The 22,174-nt window shown below is 35.1% G+C and overlaps 1 protein-coding gene across 2 annotated transcripts in view; it reads left to right on the forward strand.

The window, feature by feature from the left end:
- The window catches only part of ITGB3BP (integrin subunit beta 3 binding protein), a 97,093-nt gene that overhangs the window by 7,587 nt on the left and 67,332 nt on the right, over nucleotides 1-22,174 (forward strand). For both annotated transcript variants that reach the window (XM_089921570.1, XM_022581245.2), the window contains exon 2: nucleotides 14,313-14,355. In XM_089921570.1, the coding sequence (XP_089777696.1) occupies nucleotides 14,313-14,355 (43 nt within the window). The remainder of the gene's footprint in view (nucleotides 1-14,312; nucleotides 14,356-22,174) is intronic.

Consider the following 22,174-nt stretch of genomic DNA (forward strand, 5'->3'; position numbering starts at 1 on the left):
TTATTAGAACTATTTAGCAAAGATGCAGAGCACAAAGTCAGTGTACAAAAATCAATTCTATTTCTACATGTTAGCAATGAACACCTGGAAAATGAAGCTTAAGTTTTTCCATTTATAATTATGTAAAAAAAATATAATAAGTTTAACAGAAGACATGGAAGATTTCTACTGTGAAAATTACAAAATGTTGCTTAGAGAACATAAAGATTTAAATAAATAGGGGCATGTATGGATTGGAAGACTCTATATTAAAATGTTGGTTCTCTCCAGTTGATGTTTATTTTTTTAATAAATTTATTTATTTATTTATTTTCGGCTGCATTGGATCTTTGTTGCTGCTTGTGGGCTTTCTCTACTTGCCGCGAGTGGGGGCTACTCTTCATTGCGGTGTGCAGGCTTCTCATTGCAATGGCTTCTCTTGTTGCAGAGTATGGGCTCTAGGCACACGGGTTTCAGTAGTTGTGGAACGTGGGCTCAGCAGTTGTGGCTTGCAAGCTCTAGAGCACAGGCTCAGTAGTTGTAGTGCACGGGCTTAGTTGCTCTGCAGCATGTGGGATCTTCCTGGACCAGGGCTTGAACCTGTGTCCCCTGCAATGGCAGGCAGATTCTAAACCACTCCGCCACCAGGGAAGCCCTCCAATTGATCTTTAGATTCAATGCAATTCCTGTCAATCCTGGCAAACATTTTAAAGGAATAGAAAAACTGATTTCAAAAATTTTATAAAAAGGCTGAGGACTTACAGTAGTCCAAACAATCTTAAAAAAGAAGAACGAAGTTGGAGTACATAGACTAACTAGACTTAGTGTATGTACAAAGTATGTACACTACCTAGACTTAACTATACTATATAAAGTGGCAATGAAATCAATGTGGTTTGGGCCTAATGGCAAATAGATAAAATGGAAAAGAATAAAAAGCCCAGAAGTAGAACCAAACCAAGTACCAAAGTAATTCAGTTGGGGAAAGAGAAATCTTTCCAACTGGTTCTGGAACACCATGTGGAAAAACAAACCAAACAACCTTGACTTCCACCTTATACCATATACAAAGCTTAATTTGAGATGTAGCATAGTCTTAAATGTAACCAGTAAAATTTCTGGAAGGAAATACATGAGAATATTGTTACAACATGGGGTAGATAAAATTTCAGGCAAGGTACATAAAGCAACCATAAAGGAATAAAATTGATAAATCAGACTACATCTAATTTATATATTTTAAATATAAGTTTAGAATATATAAAGAACACTTGGGACTTCCCTGGTGGTCCAGTGATTAAGACTCTGTGCTTCCACTGCATGGGGCACAGGTTCGATCCCTGGTCAGGGAACTAAGATCCCACATGCTGCGTGGAGTAGCCAAAAAAAAAAAAAAAAAAGAATATATGAAGAACTCTTACAACTCAACAGTAAAAAGATTAAAACCTTATTAAAATAGTGGTCCAAAGACTTGATCCAATACTTAATAAAAGAAGTTACGTGAATTGCAAATAAGCATTTTGTTAGACATCAGGGAAATACAAGTTAAAATTAAATTGAAATACTATATAACACCCAGTAAAATAGCTGTACAGTTGACCCTTGAACAACATGGATTTGAACTGTGAGTGTTCACTTACATGCCCACTCTTTTCAATAAATGTGTACTACAGTAATGCATAATCTGTGGTTGGTTGAATCTGTGGATGTGGAACCAAAGATATAGAAGACCGAGTATAAAGTTGTACATGGATTTTTTTTTTTTTGATGTGGACCATTTTTAAAGTCTTTATTGAATTTGTTACAATATTGCTTCTGTTTTATGTTTTGGCCTTTTGGCCACGAGGCATGTGGGATCCTAGCTTCCCAACCGGGGATCGAACCCGCCCCGCTGCCCTCCGCCCACCCCCACCCCCACCCCAGCCCCACACCGGAAGGCAAAGTCCTAACCACTCGACCACCAGGGAAGTCCCTATACGTGGATTTTTGACTGCAGGGGGTTCAGCACCCCTAACCCTCCACATTGTTCAAGAGTCAACTGTGTATTCATTATACATTTTGAGAATACTAGGTGACTAATGAATCTTAGTAAATAGATTTGCTTTGCACAGAAGTATGGGTTAGCACTTCTTCAACTAGTTTCTGTATGCTCTAGGCTTGAGAGAATAAGTTTATTGCAGATAACGTGAGCTAGGCTTTCACTGTAGACTGAGGAATTTAAAATATGTTGCCTTTGCATTGGAGGTATCAATATGAAATCATGGATTTTTAAATATATGTATAAAAATCCAGGTAGATAGAAAAGTATGTGTGTGTGTTTTCTGTTCTAGCTCTGTCCCTTGCCTTTAAGCAATGACATAAGTATCAATGAACACACCTAGTGCTGAGATTTTGATTTATAAATGCCATTGTCCACTAAAAAGAACCAAGTTTCTTTAAAGCAAAAGCTAATTCCAGTGCTGGAGCAGAGAACATTTTGTGTGAGTGAGTGTGCATGTGCAAATAAGGAAATATAATGAAGTGCTCAAAGAATTACAGGTACATAAGGTACATTGGAGGCAGTGTGAAAGGGGAATGATCCAATTGCCAAATCTGGGACAATTAAGATCAACATAAATGGTAGGAATTGATTATAATCCATTGGATTAAATAAAATGCCATGATTCTATAGTGATATAAATGAATGAATAAAGAGGAGAGAAAGGAAAGCTATTCCTTGGAGTGGAATGCTAATTAATAAATATAAGTGATAGGATTAGAAAATCATCAATGGTTCTTTAAAAGTATTAGGACAAAGTTTGATAGCAAACAAGATATTTACATATAAGATTTCTTATCTATTACATTGGAGAAAACTGGCAGATAACATCTTAATCAATGATCAAAATACATATAACTGATATTGTGAGAAACCAACATCATGTGCCTCAAGTTATCATGCTCTCAAAAGGATACAGCATCATTTTTGTAATACTTATGGCAAAAAACCCACATAGCCTCATCATGAGAAAATGTCAGATAAACCCAAATTGACAGATACTCTACAAAGATAACTAGCCTGTGCTCTTGAAAAATGTCAAGGTCAAACAAAAGAAAGGTTGAGGAGGAGCTGTTCTAGGTAAGGGAGACTAAAGAGATGGGACAATAAAATGCAATGAGTGATCCAGGATTGGATCCTAGACTTGGCGGCAGGGGTGGGGGGATTGGCTATAAGGGGCATTTTTGGAGCAAGTTGTAAAATTTGAATATGGTCTCTTGATAGTAGTATTGTATCAATGATAAATTTCCTGATTTCGATCAATATGCAGAAATCAGTTGCATTTCTTTAGTAACCAACTACCAGAAAAACAAATTAAGAAAACAATTCTGTTTACAATTGCATCAAAAAAGAATAACATTCCTAGGAATAAATTTAACCAAGGAGGCAAAAGATCTGTACACTGAAGACTATAAGATATTGATAAAAGAAAATGAAGAAGACAGAAATAAACACAAAGATATTCCATTTTTATGGATTGGAAGGATTAACATTGTTAAAATGTCCATACTACCCAAAGCAGTCTACAGATTCAATGCAGTCCTTATCAAAATTCCAACAGTATTTTTCACAGAAATAGAACAAACAACCCTAAAGTTTGTATGAAACCACAAAAGACCCTGAATAGCCAAAGCAGTCTTGAGAAAGAGCAAAGCAAAGTTTGAAAGCATCGTGCTGATTTCAAACTATATTACAAAGTATAAAAAATCAAAACAGTATGGTATTCGCATAAAAACAGGCACATAGATCAATGGAACAGAATAGTGACTCCAAAAATAAACCCACACATATTTGTCAATTGATTTACAACAAAGGAGCCAAGAATATACAATACAATATGAAGGACAGTCTCTTCAACAAATGGTGTTGGGAAAACTGACAGGCTGATGTAAAAGAATGAAACTGGACCCCTATCTTACACCATACACAAAAAATCAACTCAAAATGGATTAAAGACTTGAAGGTAATACCTAAGATCATAAACCTCTTGAAGAAAACATAAGCCATAAGCTCCTTAACACTGGTCTTGGCAACGATTTTTTGGATCTGACACCAAAAGCAAAGGCCATAGCAGCAAAAATAAGTGGGACTACATCAAAGCAAAAAACTTCTGCACAGCAAAGGAAATCAACAAAATGAAAAGGCAGTCTACAGAATGGGAGAAAGTAATTGCAAATCATGTATCTGATAAGGGATTAATACACAAAGAACTCATACAACTCAATAGCAAAAAACCCCCAAACAATCCAATTTAAAAACTGGGCAGACATCGTCAAAAAATCTAGAAACAATAAATGCTGGAGAGGGTGTGGAGAAAAGGGAACACTCTTGCACTGCTGGTGGGAATGTGAATTGGTTCAGCCACTATGGAGAACAGTATGGAGGTTCCTTAAAAAACTACAAATAGAATTACCATATGATCCAGCAATCCCACTACTGGGCATATACCCTGAGAAAACCAAAATTCAAAAAGAGTCATGTACCAAAATGTTCATTGCAGCTCTATTTACAATTGCCTGGAGATGGAAACAACCTAAGCGCCCATCATCGGATGAATGGATAAAGAAGATGTGGCACATATATACAATGGAATATTACTCAGCCTTAAAAAGAAATGAAATTGAGCTATTTGTAATGAGATGGATAGACCTAGAGTCTTTCATACAGAGTGAAGTAAGTCAGAAAGAAAAAGACAAATACCGTATGCTAACACATATATATGGAATTTAAGGAAAAAAAATGTCATGAAGAACCTAGGGGTAAGACAGGAATAAAGACGCAGACCTACTGGAGAATGGACTTGAGGATATGGGGAGGGGGAAGGGTGAGCTTTGACAGGGCGAGAGAGAGTCATGGACATATACACACTAACAAACGTAGTAAGGTAGATAGCTAGTGGGAAGCAGCCGCATGGCACAGGGATATTAGCTCGGTGCTTTGTGACAGCCTGGAGGGGTGGGATAGGGAGGGTGGGAGGGAGGGAGACGCAAGAGGGAAGACATATGGGAACATATGTATATGTATAACTGATTCACTTTGTTATAAAGCAGAAACTAACACACCATTGTAAAGCAATTATACCCCAATAAAGATGTTTAAAAAAATAAAAAAAAAAAAAACTGGACAGAGCTGCCTGTAAATTTTGGAGATTAATCCTTTGTCAATTTAATCTGCAAAATTTACAAGCAGCTCATGCAGCTCAATATCAAAAAAACAAACAACCCAATCCAAAAATGGGCAGAAGACCTAAATAGTTCTCCAAAGAGGATATACAGATTGCCAACAAACACATGAAAGAATGCTCAACATCATTAATCATTAGAGAAATGCAAATCAAAACTACAATGAGATATCATCTCACACCGGTCAGAATGGCCATCATCAAAAAATCTACAAACAATAAATGCTGGCGAGGGTGTGGAAAGGGGACCCTCTTGCACTGTTGGTGGGAATGTAAATTGATACAGCCACTGTGGAGAACAGTATGGAGGTTTCTTAAAAAACTAAAAATAGAACTACCATACGACCCAGCAATCCCACTACTGGGCATATACCCTGAGAAAACCATAATTCAAAAACAGTCATGTACCACAATGATCATTGCAGCTCTATTTACAGTAATCAGGACATGGAAGCAACCTAAGTGTCCATCAACAGATGAATGGATAAAGAAGATGTGGCACATATATACAGTGGAATATTACTCAGCCATAAAAAGAAATGAAATTGAGTTATTTGTAGTGAGGTGGATGGACCTAGAGTCTGTCATACAGAGTGAAGTAAGTCAGAAAGAGAAAAACAAATACCGTATGGTAACGCATATATATGGAATCTAAAAAAAAAAAAGAATAGTCATGAAAACCTAGGGGCAAGACGGGAAAAAAGACGCAGAGAGTGGCATGGACATATATACACTACCAAATGTAAAATAGATAGCTGGTGGAAAGCAGCCGCATAGCACAGGGAGATCAGCTCGGTGCTTTGTGACCACCTAGAGGGGTAGGATAGGGAGGGTGGGAGGGAGGGAGATGCAAGAGGGAAGAGATATGAGGGTATATGTATAGCTGATTCAGTTTGTTATAAAGCAGAGACTAACACACCATTGTAAAGCAATTATACTCCAATAAAAGTGTTTAAAAACCCCAAAAAACTGGGCAGAGGACCTGAATAGACATTTTTTCCAGAGAAGACATACAGATGGCTAACAGGTACGTGAAAAGGTGCTCAACGTCACTAATCAGCAAGGAAATGCAAATCAAAACCACAATGAGATGCCACCTCACACCTGTTAGAATGGCTCTTATCAAAAAGACAAGAGATAGCAAGTTCTGGTAAGGATATGGAGAAAGGGGAACCTGTGCAGTGTTGGTGGGAATGTAAACGGGTGCAGCCACTATGGAAAACAATAAGGAGGTTTCTCAAAATACAGAACTTCTATATGATCCAGCAACTCCACTTCTGGGTATTTATCTGAAGGAAATCAAAACATTAACAAAAGATACATGCACTCCCATGTTCATTACAGTATTATTTACAATAGCCAAATATCCACCAATGGATGAATGGATAAAGAAATATATATATATATATATATATATATATATATATATACATACATATGGAATATTATTCAGCTATAACAAAGAAGAAAATCCTTCCATTTGCAATATGGATGGACCTTGAGGGTATTATGCTAAATGAAATAAGTCAGAAAGAAAAAGGTGAATACCATATGATCTCACTTATATTTGGAATCTTTAAAAAGAACAAACTCATAGAAAAGGAGATCAGACTTGTGTTTACCAGTGGTGGGGGATAGGGAAGGAGGAATTGGAGGAAGGTGGTCAAAAGGTGCAAACTTCTAGTTATGTAATAAATTAAGTCCTGGGGATGTAATGTACAGCAGGGTTACTATAGTTAATAATACTATATTGTATGTTTGAAAGTTGCTAAGAGATTAGATCTCAAAAGTTCTTATCACAAGAGAAAAAATCGTAACTATGTGTGGTGATTGATGGATTTTAACTAGACTTACTATGATGATCATTTCACAATATATACATATATTGAATCATGTAGTACATCTGAAATTAATATTATATTTCAAAAAATTTTCCTGATTTTGATTATTGTATTGTGTTTATGTAAGAGAATATCCTTGTTCTTAGAAAAACACACAAATATTTGTGGATAAAGGTATACAGTGTCTCCAACTTATTTTCAATGGATCATAAAAAAGATTTTGCATTGTATATGTATGTGTGTGTGTATGTTTCTATAGAGAATGATAAAGCAACTGGGACAAAATGTAAACAAGTATTAAGTCTGGGTAAAGGATATCAAAAACTGTTATTCCTAGAATATTTTTTAACTTTAAAAATATATAAAAATTAATTCCCCAAAAATACCCATCAAATTGTTTTAAAAAATGCTAATGGATGGATTAAACAGTAAATTAGACACAATTAAAGAAAGAATTACACAACTAAAGATAGACCTGAAGAAATTGCCTGACAGCATAGAGATCAATGATAAGAAATAGATGTTTAGAGATATGGAAAATGGAATAGAAAATCTAAAATTTCTTCTAGAGGGAGTCTCAGAAAGGTAGAATCAAGGAGAGCCAATATTTGGAGAAATTATGGCTTAGATTTTTCCAGAACTGATAAAACACAAATCCATATAAGAGACTGCCTTAGAGATAAGACAGTGTTAATATGACATCCTTTGGGAACCTGCATTTAAAGCACCTTAAATAGAATTGAAGGATTATAAAAAATGTAAGGAATTAAATATGTTCTTGAATTTAAGACTGACGTTTTAAGTAAAAAAAAAATTAATTATTAATTTATATAATATAACACCTTTGTGCCAATCACTGTGTCAGGCTTTGGGGATTCAAATATGAACAGATGTTACACTCTCTAGTTTGCATTTTAGTAGGAGAGATAGTTCAACAAGTATTTTTAGAACTAACAATTTACCAGTTAACAGACAAGATGCTAATGATATAAATACATTAGTCTAGGGAGGAAATATACTATTGCAACTTGATAAGTTTAATGAGAAGAACATGCACAAGTATTATAGGTATGGAATGGAAAGACCCTTAGTGCAATCTGGACAGTGTCAGGGAAAAATTAAATATGACTCTGCTGGAATCTCAGAGAAAAGGTAGACATCAATGTTAGTTTATTATTGTTAATTTTTATGTTGTAAAATATTATACATACAAAAAGGTATATAAAATATCACCAGTCTACCACATTTAATTCTGATAAACCTGTTTAGCCCCTTTTAATAGAATCTTTTAAAAGACTTATTCATGTCCTTTATATATGTATGTGTGATGATACACATATGTATATGTTTCTCACAGAAGGTAATAGTAATGAATGTTTTATTAATGTTCATTTTTGAGAGTACCCATTTAAGAATGAAATGATCTTATGGCATTTCTCATTTTATTCAACCCAAAGAACATCTCACCTCCATCCATATATCTTCTGGGTTCAGTATTCCCAAATATATCCCTTTTATGTCTGTAAAAATTCTTTAGCTAATTCTTTATTAATCTTTTGATAAAGCAACTTTTGACACCATAAACGTGTTGCCCAATAACTGGTTAAGGTTTTGGCTAGTTTTATCATGAAGAATAACAAGATTAATCATTTATTTAGTTGCTTTCACGTGGTGACCATATTTCTCCATGCAGTGGAGTGATAATCCCACTTACCCATGCTGTGATAGTGAATTATGTGACCTCTGTCAATGTTGAACACAAAAAAGCATAGGCTTGAATGAAAGGGAGAATGCAGAAGGATATAGGAGATTCTTCTCCCTTCTTTGCTCATTCCCATACATGGAATGGAAAATGTATCATTTTAGATTTCTCAGTTTGTACCTAAAGAGTCACATGGGATGTGAATTTGGCCATTGCCTTTCATCAAGGGATTTCTAAGCATCTCATAAGCATATTCCATAATCCTCTAAAAACTGTTTGTGTAGTTGTAGCTGGCAATATTATTATCTCCATTATAGAGAGAAGTAAATGGAAGCACTGATATACTAAGTGATATTTTTATCTTCCGTTCAGAAATTTACCACTGGTTTACAGGCCAGTATTATTTATCACCTTTATGAAGCTTAGTGAGATTATGTGATTTGCCCAACCTTAGGGGAAAATTTTGGCATAACATCAAGGCTCCTGAGTCTTATATGCCTTACTAATTTTATCTCCTCTCCACACACATACACTCTTACCCTCAGCTCTATTGAAAATCATATTTAATCCAATGTTTTAAAAGTCCTGTAAGGGATGAGGTATTACTGTTAGTCATGATTGTGGTTACTTATGTGGGAGAAAGGAGGGGTGAACAAGATGGGACAAATGGAAGGTTTTGGGGGAGAGCTGGCAAACTTCTATTTCTTGATCCTGGGTGATGGTTACAAGGGTGGTTGCCTTATAATAATCCATTAAGCAATATATTTTTTAATGTAAAAAAAAAAAAAAGTCCTGTAAGGGAACCTCAAATCATGTTGCTTCATGAGTCTTGGAGGTGTCATTCCTGGTTCTTAATTAGGAATCAAATGATAGTTTATTTTTTCTAAAATAGTTTTTTTTAATATTGTAATATTGTAACTGCTGTTATTAATGTTACATACTAAAACTCATGCACTTGTTCTGTTCTGATGAGTTAGAGAATCCTACGCAGGATACTACCATGTGGTAAGCTAAATAAAATAGTGGAAGATGGTCTTCGAGAGTAATATGGCTAATTCTACATGGTTACTTTCTTTTCTTTTCCTGTTGATATAAAACTACATATCTTTATCTTTCTTAAATTCTCACTAGCAGTAATGCTGGTAGCAACCAGAATTTTGATCCCAGTGAACCTAAACCTAGTACACCTAAGTGTACTAGGGGTACTGTAGTATTCAAATTGTGGGCACTGGTGTAAATTTGGGTTAAGTTGAAAGTGAGAAGTAACCTGTAGAGCAGCGGTCCCCAACCTTTTTGGCACCAGGAACCGGTTTCGTGGAAGACAGTTTTTCCACGGACCAGGGTGAGGGTGTGTGTGGGGGGATATGATGGTTCAGGCAGTAATGCGAGCGATGGGGAGCGGCAGATGAAGCTTCACTCACTTGCCCGCCACTGCCCACTGTGCAGCCCAATTCCTAACAGGCCTCAGACTGGTACCGGTCCATGGCCTGGGGGTTGGAGACCCCTGCCATAGAGATTATAAGGTTACCCATAAGAGGGAGGTAATTAGGATATAATAGGTAGGTGCCCATTTAAAATTTATTTATTTTTAATTGTGAAATATACATAGCATAAAATATACCATTTTAACCATTTTAAAGTATACAGTTCTGTGGCACTTAAGTTCAGGTAACCCTTGAGTAAATTGGGGATTTACTCTAGTTATAGTCCACCTATAACTTTACAGTCAGCATTCTGTATCCCTGGTACCGCATCCACGGATTCAACCAACTGCAGATTGTGTGGTACTGTAGTATGTATTTCTTGAAAAAAAAAAAACTCGAGAATAGGTGGACCCTTGCAGTTCAAATTCGTGTTGTTCAAGGGTCAACTGTACATTCACATCGTTGTACAACAATTACCATCATCCAACTCCAAAACTTTTTTCATCTTGCAAAACTGAAACTTCCTATCCATTGAACAGTAACTCCCTATTCACCCCTCCTCCTAGCCCCTGGCAACTATCTTTCTATTTTCTTTTTTCTTTTCTATAATATGTATATACTTTTAATTTTTATTGGAGTATAGTTGCTTTACAATGTGTTTGTTTATACTGTACAGCAAAGTGAATCAGCTATACGTATACATATATCCCCTCTTTTTTGGATTTCCTTCTCATTTAGGTCACCACAGAGCACTGAGTAGAGTTCCCTGTGCTATACAGTAGGTTCTCATTAGTTATCTATTTTATATATACATAGTATATACATAGTATCATAGTATATACATAGTATCAGTAGTGTATATATGTCAGTCCCAATCTCCCAATTCATTTCACCCCCCCGCTTCCCCCCTGGTATCCATACATAAATGCCTGTGTCTCTATTTCTGCTTTGTAAATAAGATCGTCTATACCAGTTTGTTCAGATTCCATGTATATGCGTTAATATACAATATTTGTTTTTCCCTTTCTGACTTACTTCACTCTGTATGATAGTCCCTAGGTCCATCCATGTCTCTACAAATGACCCAATTTCGTTCCTTTTTATGGCTGAGTAATATTCCACTGTATATGTGTACCACATCTTCTTTATCCATTCCTTTGTTGATGGACATTTAGGTTGCTTCCATGTCCTGGCTATTGTAAATAGTACTGCACTGAACACTGGGGTGCATGACTGCTTTAAGCACCTCATTTGAGTGGAATTATATAGTACTTGTCCTTTTTTGCTTGGCTTATTTCACTTAGCATAATGTCTTCAAGGTTTATCCATGTTGTAGCATGTGGACTTTCTTTCCTTTGAAGGCTGAATAATATTCTCTTGTATATGTATATACCAAATTTATTACTTATTCCTCTGTCCACAGACACTTGCATTGCTTTCACCTTTTGGCTATTGTGAATACTGCTGTCATGAACATGGGTGTACAAATATCTGTTTGTGTCCCTACTTTCAGTTCTTTTGGGTATATATTCATAAGTGGGATTACTGGATTATATGTTCATTCTAGGTTTGATTTTTTGAGGAACTGCCAAACTATTTCCATAGCAGCTGTACCATTTTACAGTCCCACAGCACAAGAGTTCCAGTTTCTCTATCCTGGCCAACACTTACTTTCTGGATTTTTTGATAGTAGCCATCCTGATGGTTGTAAAGTGGTATCTTGTGGTTCTGATTTGTGTGTCTGTGGTTCTGATTTGCATTTCCCTAATACTAGCGATGTTGAGCATCGTTTCTTGTGTTTACCAGCCATTTGTATATCTTCTTTGGAGAACTGTCAATTTGAGTTCTTTGCCTATTTGGGGGTGCCCATTTTTTTAAAATCAAGGTAGTAACCACAAGAGCTGCTTATTACTTTACAGAACTACCAGAGATATATCACTTTTAATTGCTAACTAATACTGGTAGCAAATAAGTAAGAACTTTATGAAAATATTTGTCCCACATATCTAATCAAGTTTTGCCTGTCCTTCCTTTGTGTGTTTCATCCATCTCTTCCTCTCTGTTTCTGTTAACATCATCCTAGTCCACTTAGCATCATCTATGCTACAGTTGTTTGTGAGTTTTTTAAAAAGGGTAAAAGCATTTAGTAGGTGCTTAATTTAATAACTGATATCTTGACACTGGGCCCAGTTCTACCAGAATGGTAAGAATAGATGGTCATAAATTCCTCTAGTAGGTTTGTTTTTCTTTACCTCTTTAGCTCCTCCCCCTCAATTCAACAAGGATTTATTATGAACAGGGTATAAAATCTGAGTTTCTCTCCCTCAAACTGTGTGATAGGGGGCAAATCACACTAAACTCTTCTTTATTGGATGACCTAAGTAATCTCTTAGTTTTCTCCTAGTCTTGTCTAGTAAATGTCTTTATGATTCTTGTAACTATTACCAGCTTTTGGATATTACATGCCTGAATTATCTGAGAACCACATTACCCACAATAAATCATGTTTTTAGATTCTCACTAAACTGTTAGAGTGAGAGATAACAGTCTAACTCAGATGACTTTCTTATTTACTTTTACGTATCTCCTTGGGCTTCTTAGATCAACCTAGGACCTAAACTGGAAACCTTTTAAATACAAATATTTAGTTTCTCTAAGAATTAGCCATAAGTAATAAAGCAAGAATATTTTGAATGGTTAATATCGGGGGTGGGGGTTATTTACTTCTAAAAAGTAGTATTGCATCTTAACAGCATTTAAAAACAAAGGCTGAAAAATGCTGTACTGTGTACTTTTAGTTTTTGATTTCTACTTTTGAAGTTTTATAAATACAAAAAACATCTCACACACCTGAATAGGGTAATATATATTCCAAAGCTAAATATAGTACTTTTTTTGATTAGCTGCCATTTTTGATCATAACCTCTGTTCTCTTCTTGCTTCATTGAGAATTCACATTAAATTGATTTCAAGTGGACTTCTAAAAGATATGAGTAATTCTTTAAACCAATTTAGTTAATTTTAAGAAATAATGTTATGTGATAGGCTAATGTAGATATAATAGCAAAATTAAGTGAACTATTTTAGATAGATTAAATTTTTGTATTTAATATTTATTGCTGAGTAATTTTTATAAATTGTCCATCTCTTCTATTCCTGCTTCTGTCACTTGTTTGAAAGTCAGTAGTCACTTATTTATGAATAGTCATTTTCTAGGATCTATAAATTTTGTTTTGTTTTCTGTAGTACAACCTTTATAATAAAATTTGTTTGCTTTATGCTCAAATTCTCTAATATTTTAAATAACTTAATTTCTTTTTCTCAGAGATCGAGAAAGTACTTTTAACGTTGCATTTGTCACTGGGAAAACTAGTTTTAATTTATATTGACCTTTTTCTCCTTTGAGCATTTAGTCTATGTTCAATAAAATGTTGATGACTGCTCTTTAGAAGACAGCTGTACGAAATAAAGTATTATAAATATTGAGCTTTCCTTTCTAAGCATTGTCACCAACAGCTGGGCATCCAGTTTAGCAGAACAGATTTTGCACAGAGAGAGCCTGGCATGTTCCTGAATCAGTTTAGTGAAGAAGACAAAAAATAGTTTCTTATGGATTGGGGACTTATAAAGACATAGAGCATCTGTTCCTCAGTTAAGTCATAGTCTGGTAGCACTGAATCATGTTTAAAGCTAGAATAAGGTGCAAAACTTTTTCACCTTGCTCATACTTTTATTTTAATAGCTAGTGTATTATTTCTGCAAATAATATACTTTCAACATCTCCATTGAAGGTATGTAAATTATTTTCCTTTTATGTATAATTTTTGTTAGTGGTATTTTAAAACACACAAATATATTAATTTTTTACTAAGATTATTTTGTAATATAACTTTAGTGTTTGAATTGTATAATGGTGCATATATATAAAATTACATATATAAAAATCCATCTAAATATTTAATTATGATTTCATCTTGATATATGCTATCAAAAAATCAGTTTCATCATTGTGAAAATTGCTTTCTTCATAGGTATTCTACTTTAGTTGGTGAAAGTAACTTAGAATCTTTGTTTATATAGATTACTCTTAAATTCTTGGCTACTTAAAACATGTTAAATCTAAGATGTCTAACTATTTTGTTTGCAGTGTTAAAAGATCACTGAAATTGGATGATCTGTTAAAAGCAAATGTAAGTATTTACTTATGAGTTTGTAATAGCATAATAAGATTGTGTTTTTAATTTTTTAACAGCCAATTTACCCTTATACTAAATGTAAAATGTATCAAAAAAAACCCACTGTGACATAATTGTTATTGGTACACCATTTTCTACATATAAAATTTGTAATCTAATATATGGAAATTCCTGGCCAGCTTGAGGTTTTTATTTAAAGGGCAAATTATTTGAAGCCTTAATGAAATAATTTAGTAGAAATTAATTCACTATTTGTAGAAAAAAAATGCTCTGCCACTTAAATGCAGATAAATAAAGATGGAACAATGGCAGTGCTTTAATCTGCATTCTCTAATCTGCTAAAATGAAATAAAAGCATTAAAAACATTTTTATATCAAAAAGGTAATTACCCCCTCAGCTACGCTGGCATGAATAAACAATTAAATACTAACACTGTAATAAATTTCACTGTGGTTGTCACAACAAGAATAAAATTGTACTGTTGCTATTACTTTTTGTAAATCTCATCATAGCACATTACCAATACCAGCATATCATGACATATGCTAGTTTATTATCTTTTCATTACCAATATTGGATCTAGATACAGACACTAATACTGGGATACTTATGGCCTTAGTAATCTTAAATGCAATTAAATTGGTGAGAAAGTAAATTAAAACAAATAGCTAGTCAGTAAATGGGCTCCTATGTGAGATCCCATATGAGAATGCCATTTCAGGAAATGGGTTTTATATGGAATTTCTCTTCAGAAGACTCACTGGTATTTAACAATTTACCATTTTTAAAAATTCCTAGATGCTTTTTATAAAAATTTAAACAAAGGTGGCAGAATACTGCAATGCCACTAAAAAAATCATTAGCAGTGTAATTAGCAATTTAGAACACTATTATCCAACTTGTTCTGTACAGAATGCAGCTGTGACTATAATTTTGCATCTGTTTCTTTGGTCAGAATGGTATTTTGGTAGATGAGTAGTCCAGCTTGAAATGAAATACTGTTCTTTCCTGCCCCAAAACTGTTCTTTGGGAGGTGGTAACATCATTTGAATGGAAGAGAATGGCCATTTAGGAATTCATCCTTTTCATAAAGTACAGTTGTCGTCATGGCAAGCTTTCTATCCATTTTTTCTCCAGATTAGGATGTGTCAAGGTAGCCAGTGACACAGCTAATATCCTGTATTAGAAAAATACATTGTTATGTTTGGCCCAATTCTGTACCTTTAAACCAGTTGACTTAGCTTGGTACCACATGGCCACCAACTGCTAAATGCAGGTTCCTAGCATCCTAGCCTGGGCCTTCAATATTTCTGTTTTCTAACCTATTTCTAATATTTATTATTATTTCTGATATTTTCAGCTTTTGTATCTTGCCTCATAATTTGTTTGCAACTCTTAGATCTGACAGCTTTGGCTCTGGTGCTAAATCTAGGCTTCTCTCTTTAGCTACATTTATGCTTCTATCCATTCCAGTAACAGCTAAGCCCTGAAGCAGCCTGGTTCCCAAGAATCTGCCTACATGCCAGTGATCCCACTGAGGCTGCCTTAGTCTGTGCGAAGGAAGATCAGACATTTACCTATAACTCTAAGAGCACCTAATTGCTGTGAAGCTACAGAGGAACTAGTAGTAACTTTGTGGTCATTTTGCCTTACCCATATGATGCTGAAGGAAGAAGGCTCTGGTGTCCAAGGAAAGGAGATGGCTTTTATATGCCAGTTGGTTGAAGTGGAGCCTGTTCATTCTAAACAACTGGTGTTTTCTCTCCCAGCAATAATTAGAACTACCAAATCCCAGTGTTCCAATGTGGCTACAGACCTTCATGGAGATTAATGCTCCATGATGTTAGGGCAAGTCTGCAAAAGTAATTTTCCTTATGATACCCCTAATAGGGAAAACAGAGGTATGGATCATTCCCTGTTATCTTCCTTTAATATATATAGAGTATATACTATGAGTACCACTACTTGCTGAACCTCTCAAATTGTTGGGGGGTAATGAGTGATGAAGGTTTTGATTTATCATTACCTGCAATATTGGGGTTCCTGAAGTTATTGCCCTCCAAGCACTGTTTCTAGATGAATTTTCAGAAACAAAGTTGAATTGTTTATTACAAACTGTTGCCAATGGCAGTCCAGATGAATTTATAGGGACAGCTGGCTGCCTGGTCATATACCTAGCCAGCTTGACCTAATCTCTTTCAGGCTACTTCAGAGAAGGAATGGGAGAAGCAGATGCTGCAGATTGGGAAGGGAAGGAGCATACTTCCTACCAAGGCCAACTCAATAGGCATGCTGCTAGAATGAATGCAGTGCAGGTTTGGGGGAGGTTTGCTGATTTGGACATACATACCCAGTCAAAATTATTCCCTTACCGTTAGTAGGATACTTCTAAGTCTGATTATTCCCATGGCCTAACCTTATCTCTCTGAGATAAGGCTTTTACTGACTCCTGAAATTAGAAAGAACTTGGGACTTCAGGGCATTAGGAAATATTATAGCTCATATTCTGTAGGCTTACTTATTGATTTGGCTCATCTGCTCCTTTTTCTCCCCCTCCCTCCCTCTTCTTCCCTTCCTTTCTTACCTTTTTATTATGGAAACTTTCAAACATACACAAAAGTAGAGACAATAATACAGTGAACTACCATGTAACCATCACCCAGCTTCAAAAATTATTAACATTTTGCTTCATCTATTTATATATATATATGTACACATATATTAATGTATATATGTGTGTATGTGTCTGTATTTTTTTCCTGGAATTTAGCAAATCCCAGACATGTTATTTCATCAGAATATTCTTCAGTATGCATTTCTAACAGATAATGACTTCTTTCATAATTATAGTGCCATTATCATACCTTACAAAATAAGAAGTAATTCCTTAATAAAATCTTTTTAAAATTATTATTTATTTATTTGGTTGTGCCAGATCTTAGTTGTGGCTCATGGGCTCCTTAGTTGCAGTGCATGGGCTCCTTAGTTGTGGCATGCAAACTCTTAGTTGCGACATACGTGTGGGATCTAGTTCCCCGGCCAGGATCGAACCCGGGCCCCCTCATTGGGAGCACAGAGTCTTTACCACTGCACCACGAGGGAAGTCCCAATAATATCTTTCACCCAGTTTATATTCACATTTCTATAGTTGCTTCAAAATGTCCTTTTACAGTTGGCTTATTAAAATCAGGATCCAAACAAGGTTTACACATTGTAGTGGTTCTTATGAACCTTGAGATTTTTTTCCCCCCAACTCCTTTTAAATCTTTTAAAATCTCACTCTTTTTCTTGTAATTTATTTTTTGGAAAAAACTGAAATATTTTTTCCATATTTCACATTCTAGATTTGGTTGATTGTTTTCTTGTGGTGTCCTTTAAGTGATTTCTCTAATCTTCATATTTCCTATAAAACTCATAGTTAAAACTAGAGGCTTGGTTAGATTGTGGTTCATATTTTGATAAGAATGCCTCATAGGTAGTCTGTGTAGTTCCTGTCTCATCACCTCAGGAGGCACAAAATGGTCTTGGTTTTACCAGCCTGATCCACCCATAATAAAATTCTCCATCAATCTTTCTCCTAATTTTTTTTAAATTCCTTGATGATTATTTTATAGATTCCTTATTTCACTACAGTTACCAAATATTGATTCCTTTTTTTTTACCTTTTGATTTTGGAGAATTTTGATTATGGAGAATGCACTGCCCATTACCCAGCTTCAGTAATTATCAGTACAAGTCTAATCTTATTTCATTTATATTCCCACGCATACTTCAGTATCCCCCATACTAGATGATTTGAAGCAAATCTCAAACATCATCCATATCATCCTAAATACTTCAGTAATTATTTCTAAAAGATAGACTTCAAAAAAACTATAATAGTATTATCAGGGCTTCCCTGGTGGCACAGTGGTTGAGAATCTGCCTGCCAGTGTAGGGGACATGGGTTCGAGCCCTGGTCTGGGAAGATCCCACATGCCGTGGAGCAACTAGGCCCGTGAGCCACAACTACTGAGCCTGTGCATCTGGAGTTTGTGCTCCGCAACAAGACAGGCCGCGACAGTGAGAGGCCCGCACACCGTGATGAAGAGTGGCCCCCGCTCGCCGCAACTAGAGAAAGCCCACACATGGAAACGAAGACCCAACACAGCCAAAAATAAATAAATAAATAAATAAATAAATTTTTCTTTAAAAAAAGTATTATATCTCTCAGAATTAATTCCTTAATCATCAAATGGACATCTTTGTTCAAATTCTCCAATTATCTCATATACTTTTTGACAGTTTAGTTCTCTTTTTTTAATTTTAGCATTTTTTTTGAGATATAATTCATGTAATATAAAATTCATAATTTTAAAGTATACACCAGTGGTTTATTATATACTCATTACATTGTGCAGCCATCACCACTATCTGATTTTAGAACATTTCCATCACCCCAAAAAGAAATCCATACCTATTAGCAGTTAGTCTCAATTTCCTCCTCCCTACCCACCCAGTCCCTGGCAACTAATAATTTATTTGCTGTCTTTATGGATTTGCCTATTCTGGACATATTATATAAATGGAATGATACAATATGTGACTGACTTCTTTCGTTTAGCATAACATTTTCAGGGTTTATCCATGTTGTCACATGTAACAGTACTTTATTCCTTTTTATGGCTGAATCATATTCTTTTGTATGGGTATATCACCTTCTGTTTATCCATTCCTCAGCTGAAGGACATTTGGGTTGTTTCCACTTTTTAACTATTATGAATAATGTTGTATATAACATTCTTGTACAATGTTTTGTATGAACATGTTTTCAGTTTTCTTGATTACATACCTAGGGTGGAATTGGTGGGTCATACGGTAATTCTAACTTTTTGCAAAATTGCCAAACTCTTTTCTACAGTAGCTACACCATTTTACATTCCCACTATCAGTGTATGAGAGTTCCACTTTCTCCACATCCTCAACAACACTTGTTATTTTCTGAATTTTTGATTCTAGCCACCCTACTGGGTGTGAAGTGCTATCTTATTGTGGTTTTAATTTGCATTTCCCTGATGATGTTGAACATCTTTCCATGTACTTATTGGCCATCTGTATATTTTCTTTGGAGAAATATCTGTTCACAACTTTTGCCCATATTTTAATTGGGTTGTCTTTTTACTGTTGAATTGTAAGAATTCTCTGTGAATTCTGAATACTGTTACCTTGTCAGATATATGATTTGCATATACTTTCATCAATTCTGTGTGTTGTCTTTTCACTTTCTTTATAGTATCCTTTGATACACAAAAGTTTTAAATTTTGATGAAGTCCAATTTACTTTTTCTTTGATTGCTTGTGCTTTTGGTGCCATATCTAAGAAACTGTTGTGCAGTCTATGGTATTGCAAACTTTCACTATGTTTCTTTCTAAGAGTTTTATAGTTTTAGCGCTTACATTACATTTAAGACCTTATTGAGTTCATTTTTGAACATGGTATGAGGTTAGGGGCATGTGGATATTCATTTGTCCTAGCATTGTTGAAAAGCTATTATTTCCCCCATTGAATGGCCTTAGAACCCTTGTTGAAGATCAGTTGATTATAAATTCATGGATTTATTTCTGGACTCTCAAATCTATTCCATTTGGTTGTAGATCTGAACTTATGCCACTACCATGCTGTGTTGATTACTATAAGTTTTCAAAAAGAAAGTTTTTAATTACTATAAATTTGAAATTAGGAAGTGTGAGTCCTCCAACTTTGTTCTTTTTCAAGATTGCTTCTCTTGTTCCATATGCCTTGCAATTCCTGGTGAAGTTTAGGGTCACCTTCTCATTTCTGAAAAAGAAAAATTTGTACTTTTGATAGGAATTACACTGAATCTGCCATTTTAAAATTAGTAATTCTTCTAAACCACGAACACAGGATCTATTTCTATTTATTTTGATTTTCTTTAATTTTTTTCAACAATGTTTTGTAGTTTTCAGTATACAAGTCTTATACTTTTGGGTTATATTTATTCCTCAGTGTTTTATTCTTTTTGGTGATAATGTAAATGGTTTTTTGTGGGGTTTTCTGCGGTACGTGGGCCTCTCACTGTTGTGGCCTCTCCCGTTGCGGAGCACAGGCTCCGGACGCACAGGCTCAGCGGCTATGGCTCACGGGCCTAGCCGCTCCGCGGCATGTGGGATCTTCCCGGACCGGGGCACGAACCCGTGTCCCCTGCATCGACAGGCGGACTCTCAACCACTGCGCCACCAGGGAAGCCCTGTAAATGTTTTTATAATTTCCCTTTAGATCAGTCATTGCTAGTGTATAGATACACAGCTAATTTTTGTATATTGATCATGTATTGTGTAACTTTGCTGAACTCGTGTATTAGCTCTAATACTTTCTTATAGATTTTTTAGGGTATTCTATATATCAGATCATGTCATTTTTCTTTCCCATCGGATGCATTTTTTTCTTATTCTTGCTTATTGCCCTGGCTTGAACCTCCAGAACAATGTTGAGTAGAGTGGCAAGAACAGATATCATTGCCTTGTTCCTGATCTTAGGGGGAAAGCATCCAGTCTTTTACCATTAAATATGATGTTAGCTGTGAGTTTTTCCTAAATGCCCTCTGTCAGATTGAGACACTTCCCTTCTATTCCTAGTTTGATGATTATTTCTTATTATGAAAGAATTGTATTTTTGTCAAATGCTTTTTTGCATCTATTGAGATGATCGTGTGGGTTTTTTTCCTTTATTCTATTAATATGATGTATTATATTGATTGGTTTTTGTATATTGAACCAACCTTGCTTTCACAGGATAAATCCCACTTGGTTGCAATATATAATTCTTATTTTTCTCTGGTTTCAGTTTGCAGGAATGTTGAGGATTTTTGCATCTGTATTCATAAGGGAGATTAGTCTGTAGTTTTCTTTTAAGGTATTTGTCTGGTTCTAGTATCAGAGTAATGTGGTCTCATAGAATGCGTTAGGAAGTGTTCCCTGTTTTTGATAGAGTCTGAGAAGAATTGATGTCAATTCTTCTTTAAATGTTGGTAGGATTCACCAGTGAAGCTCTCCAGTCCCACGCTTTTCTTTTTGACAAGTTTTCTGAATTGATCTAATCTCTTTACTTGCTATTGAGGCATTCCAATTTTCCATTTCTTCATGATTCAGTCCTGGTAGGCTGTGTATTTTGGGGAATTTGTCCATTTCATCTAGATTATCTAATTTGCTGGCATACAATTGTTCATAGTATCCCCTTATAATACCTTTTATTTCCCCAAGGTCAGCTGTAATATCCGCCCCCCATTCCTGATTTTAGTAATTTGATTCTCATTTCTTTCTTAGTCAGTCTAGATAAAGGTTTGTCAATTTTCTTTTCAAAGAAGCAACTTTTAGATTCATTGATCTTCTCTATTTTCTTATTTTACATTTCATTTGTTTTCTCTTTAATATTAGTATTTATTATTTCTTTCCTTCTGCTCCTTTGGTTTTAGTTTGCTCTTGTTTCTTAAGGTGGAAGGATAAGTTATTGATTTGAGAGCTTTCTTCTTTCTTAATGTAAGTGTTTAACTTTCTCTCTGAGTACTGCTTTCTCTTCATCCCGTAAGTTTTTATGTGTGTTGTGTTTCATTTTCATTCTCCTCAGTGTATTTCTAATTTCCCTTTTGATTGGTTATCTAGGAGTTTGTTAATTTCCATGTATTTTTGTATTTTCCAAATGTCCTTCTTTCTTTAATTTCTGATTTTATTCCATTGTGATTAGAAAACATTCTTTACATGATCCAAATCTTTTTAAATTTACTGAGATTTGTTTTATGGCCTAACATATCTTCT

The sequence above is a fragment of the Delphinapterus leucas genome, chromosome 1, assembly GCF_059928025.1.
Source record: "Delphinapterus leucas isolate spDelLeu-1000000601 "Yukka" chromosome 1, BTC_Dleu_Yukka2, whole genome shotgun sequence".
NCBI lineage: Eukaryota > Metazoa > Chordata > Mammalia > Artiodactyla > Monodontidae > Delphinapterus > Delphinapterus leucas.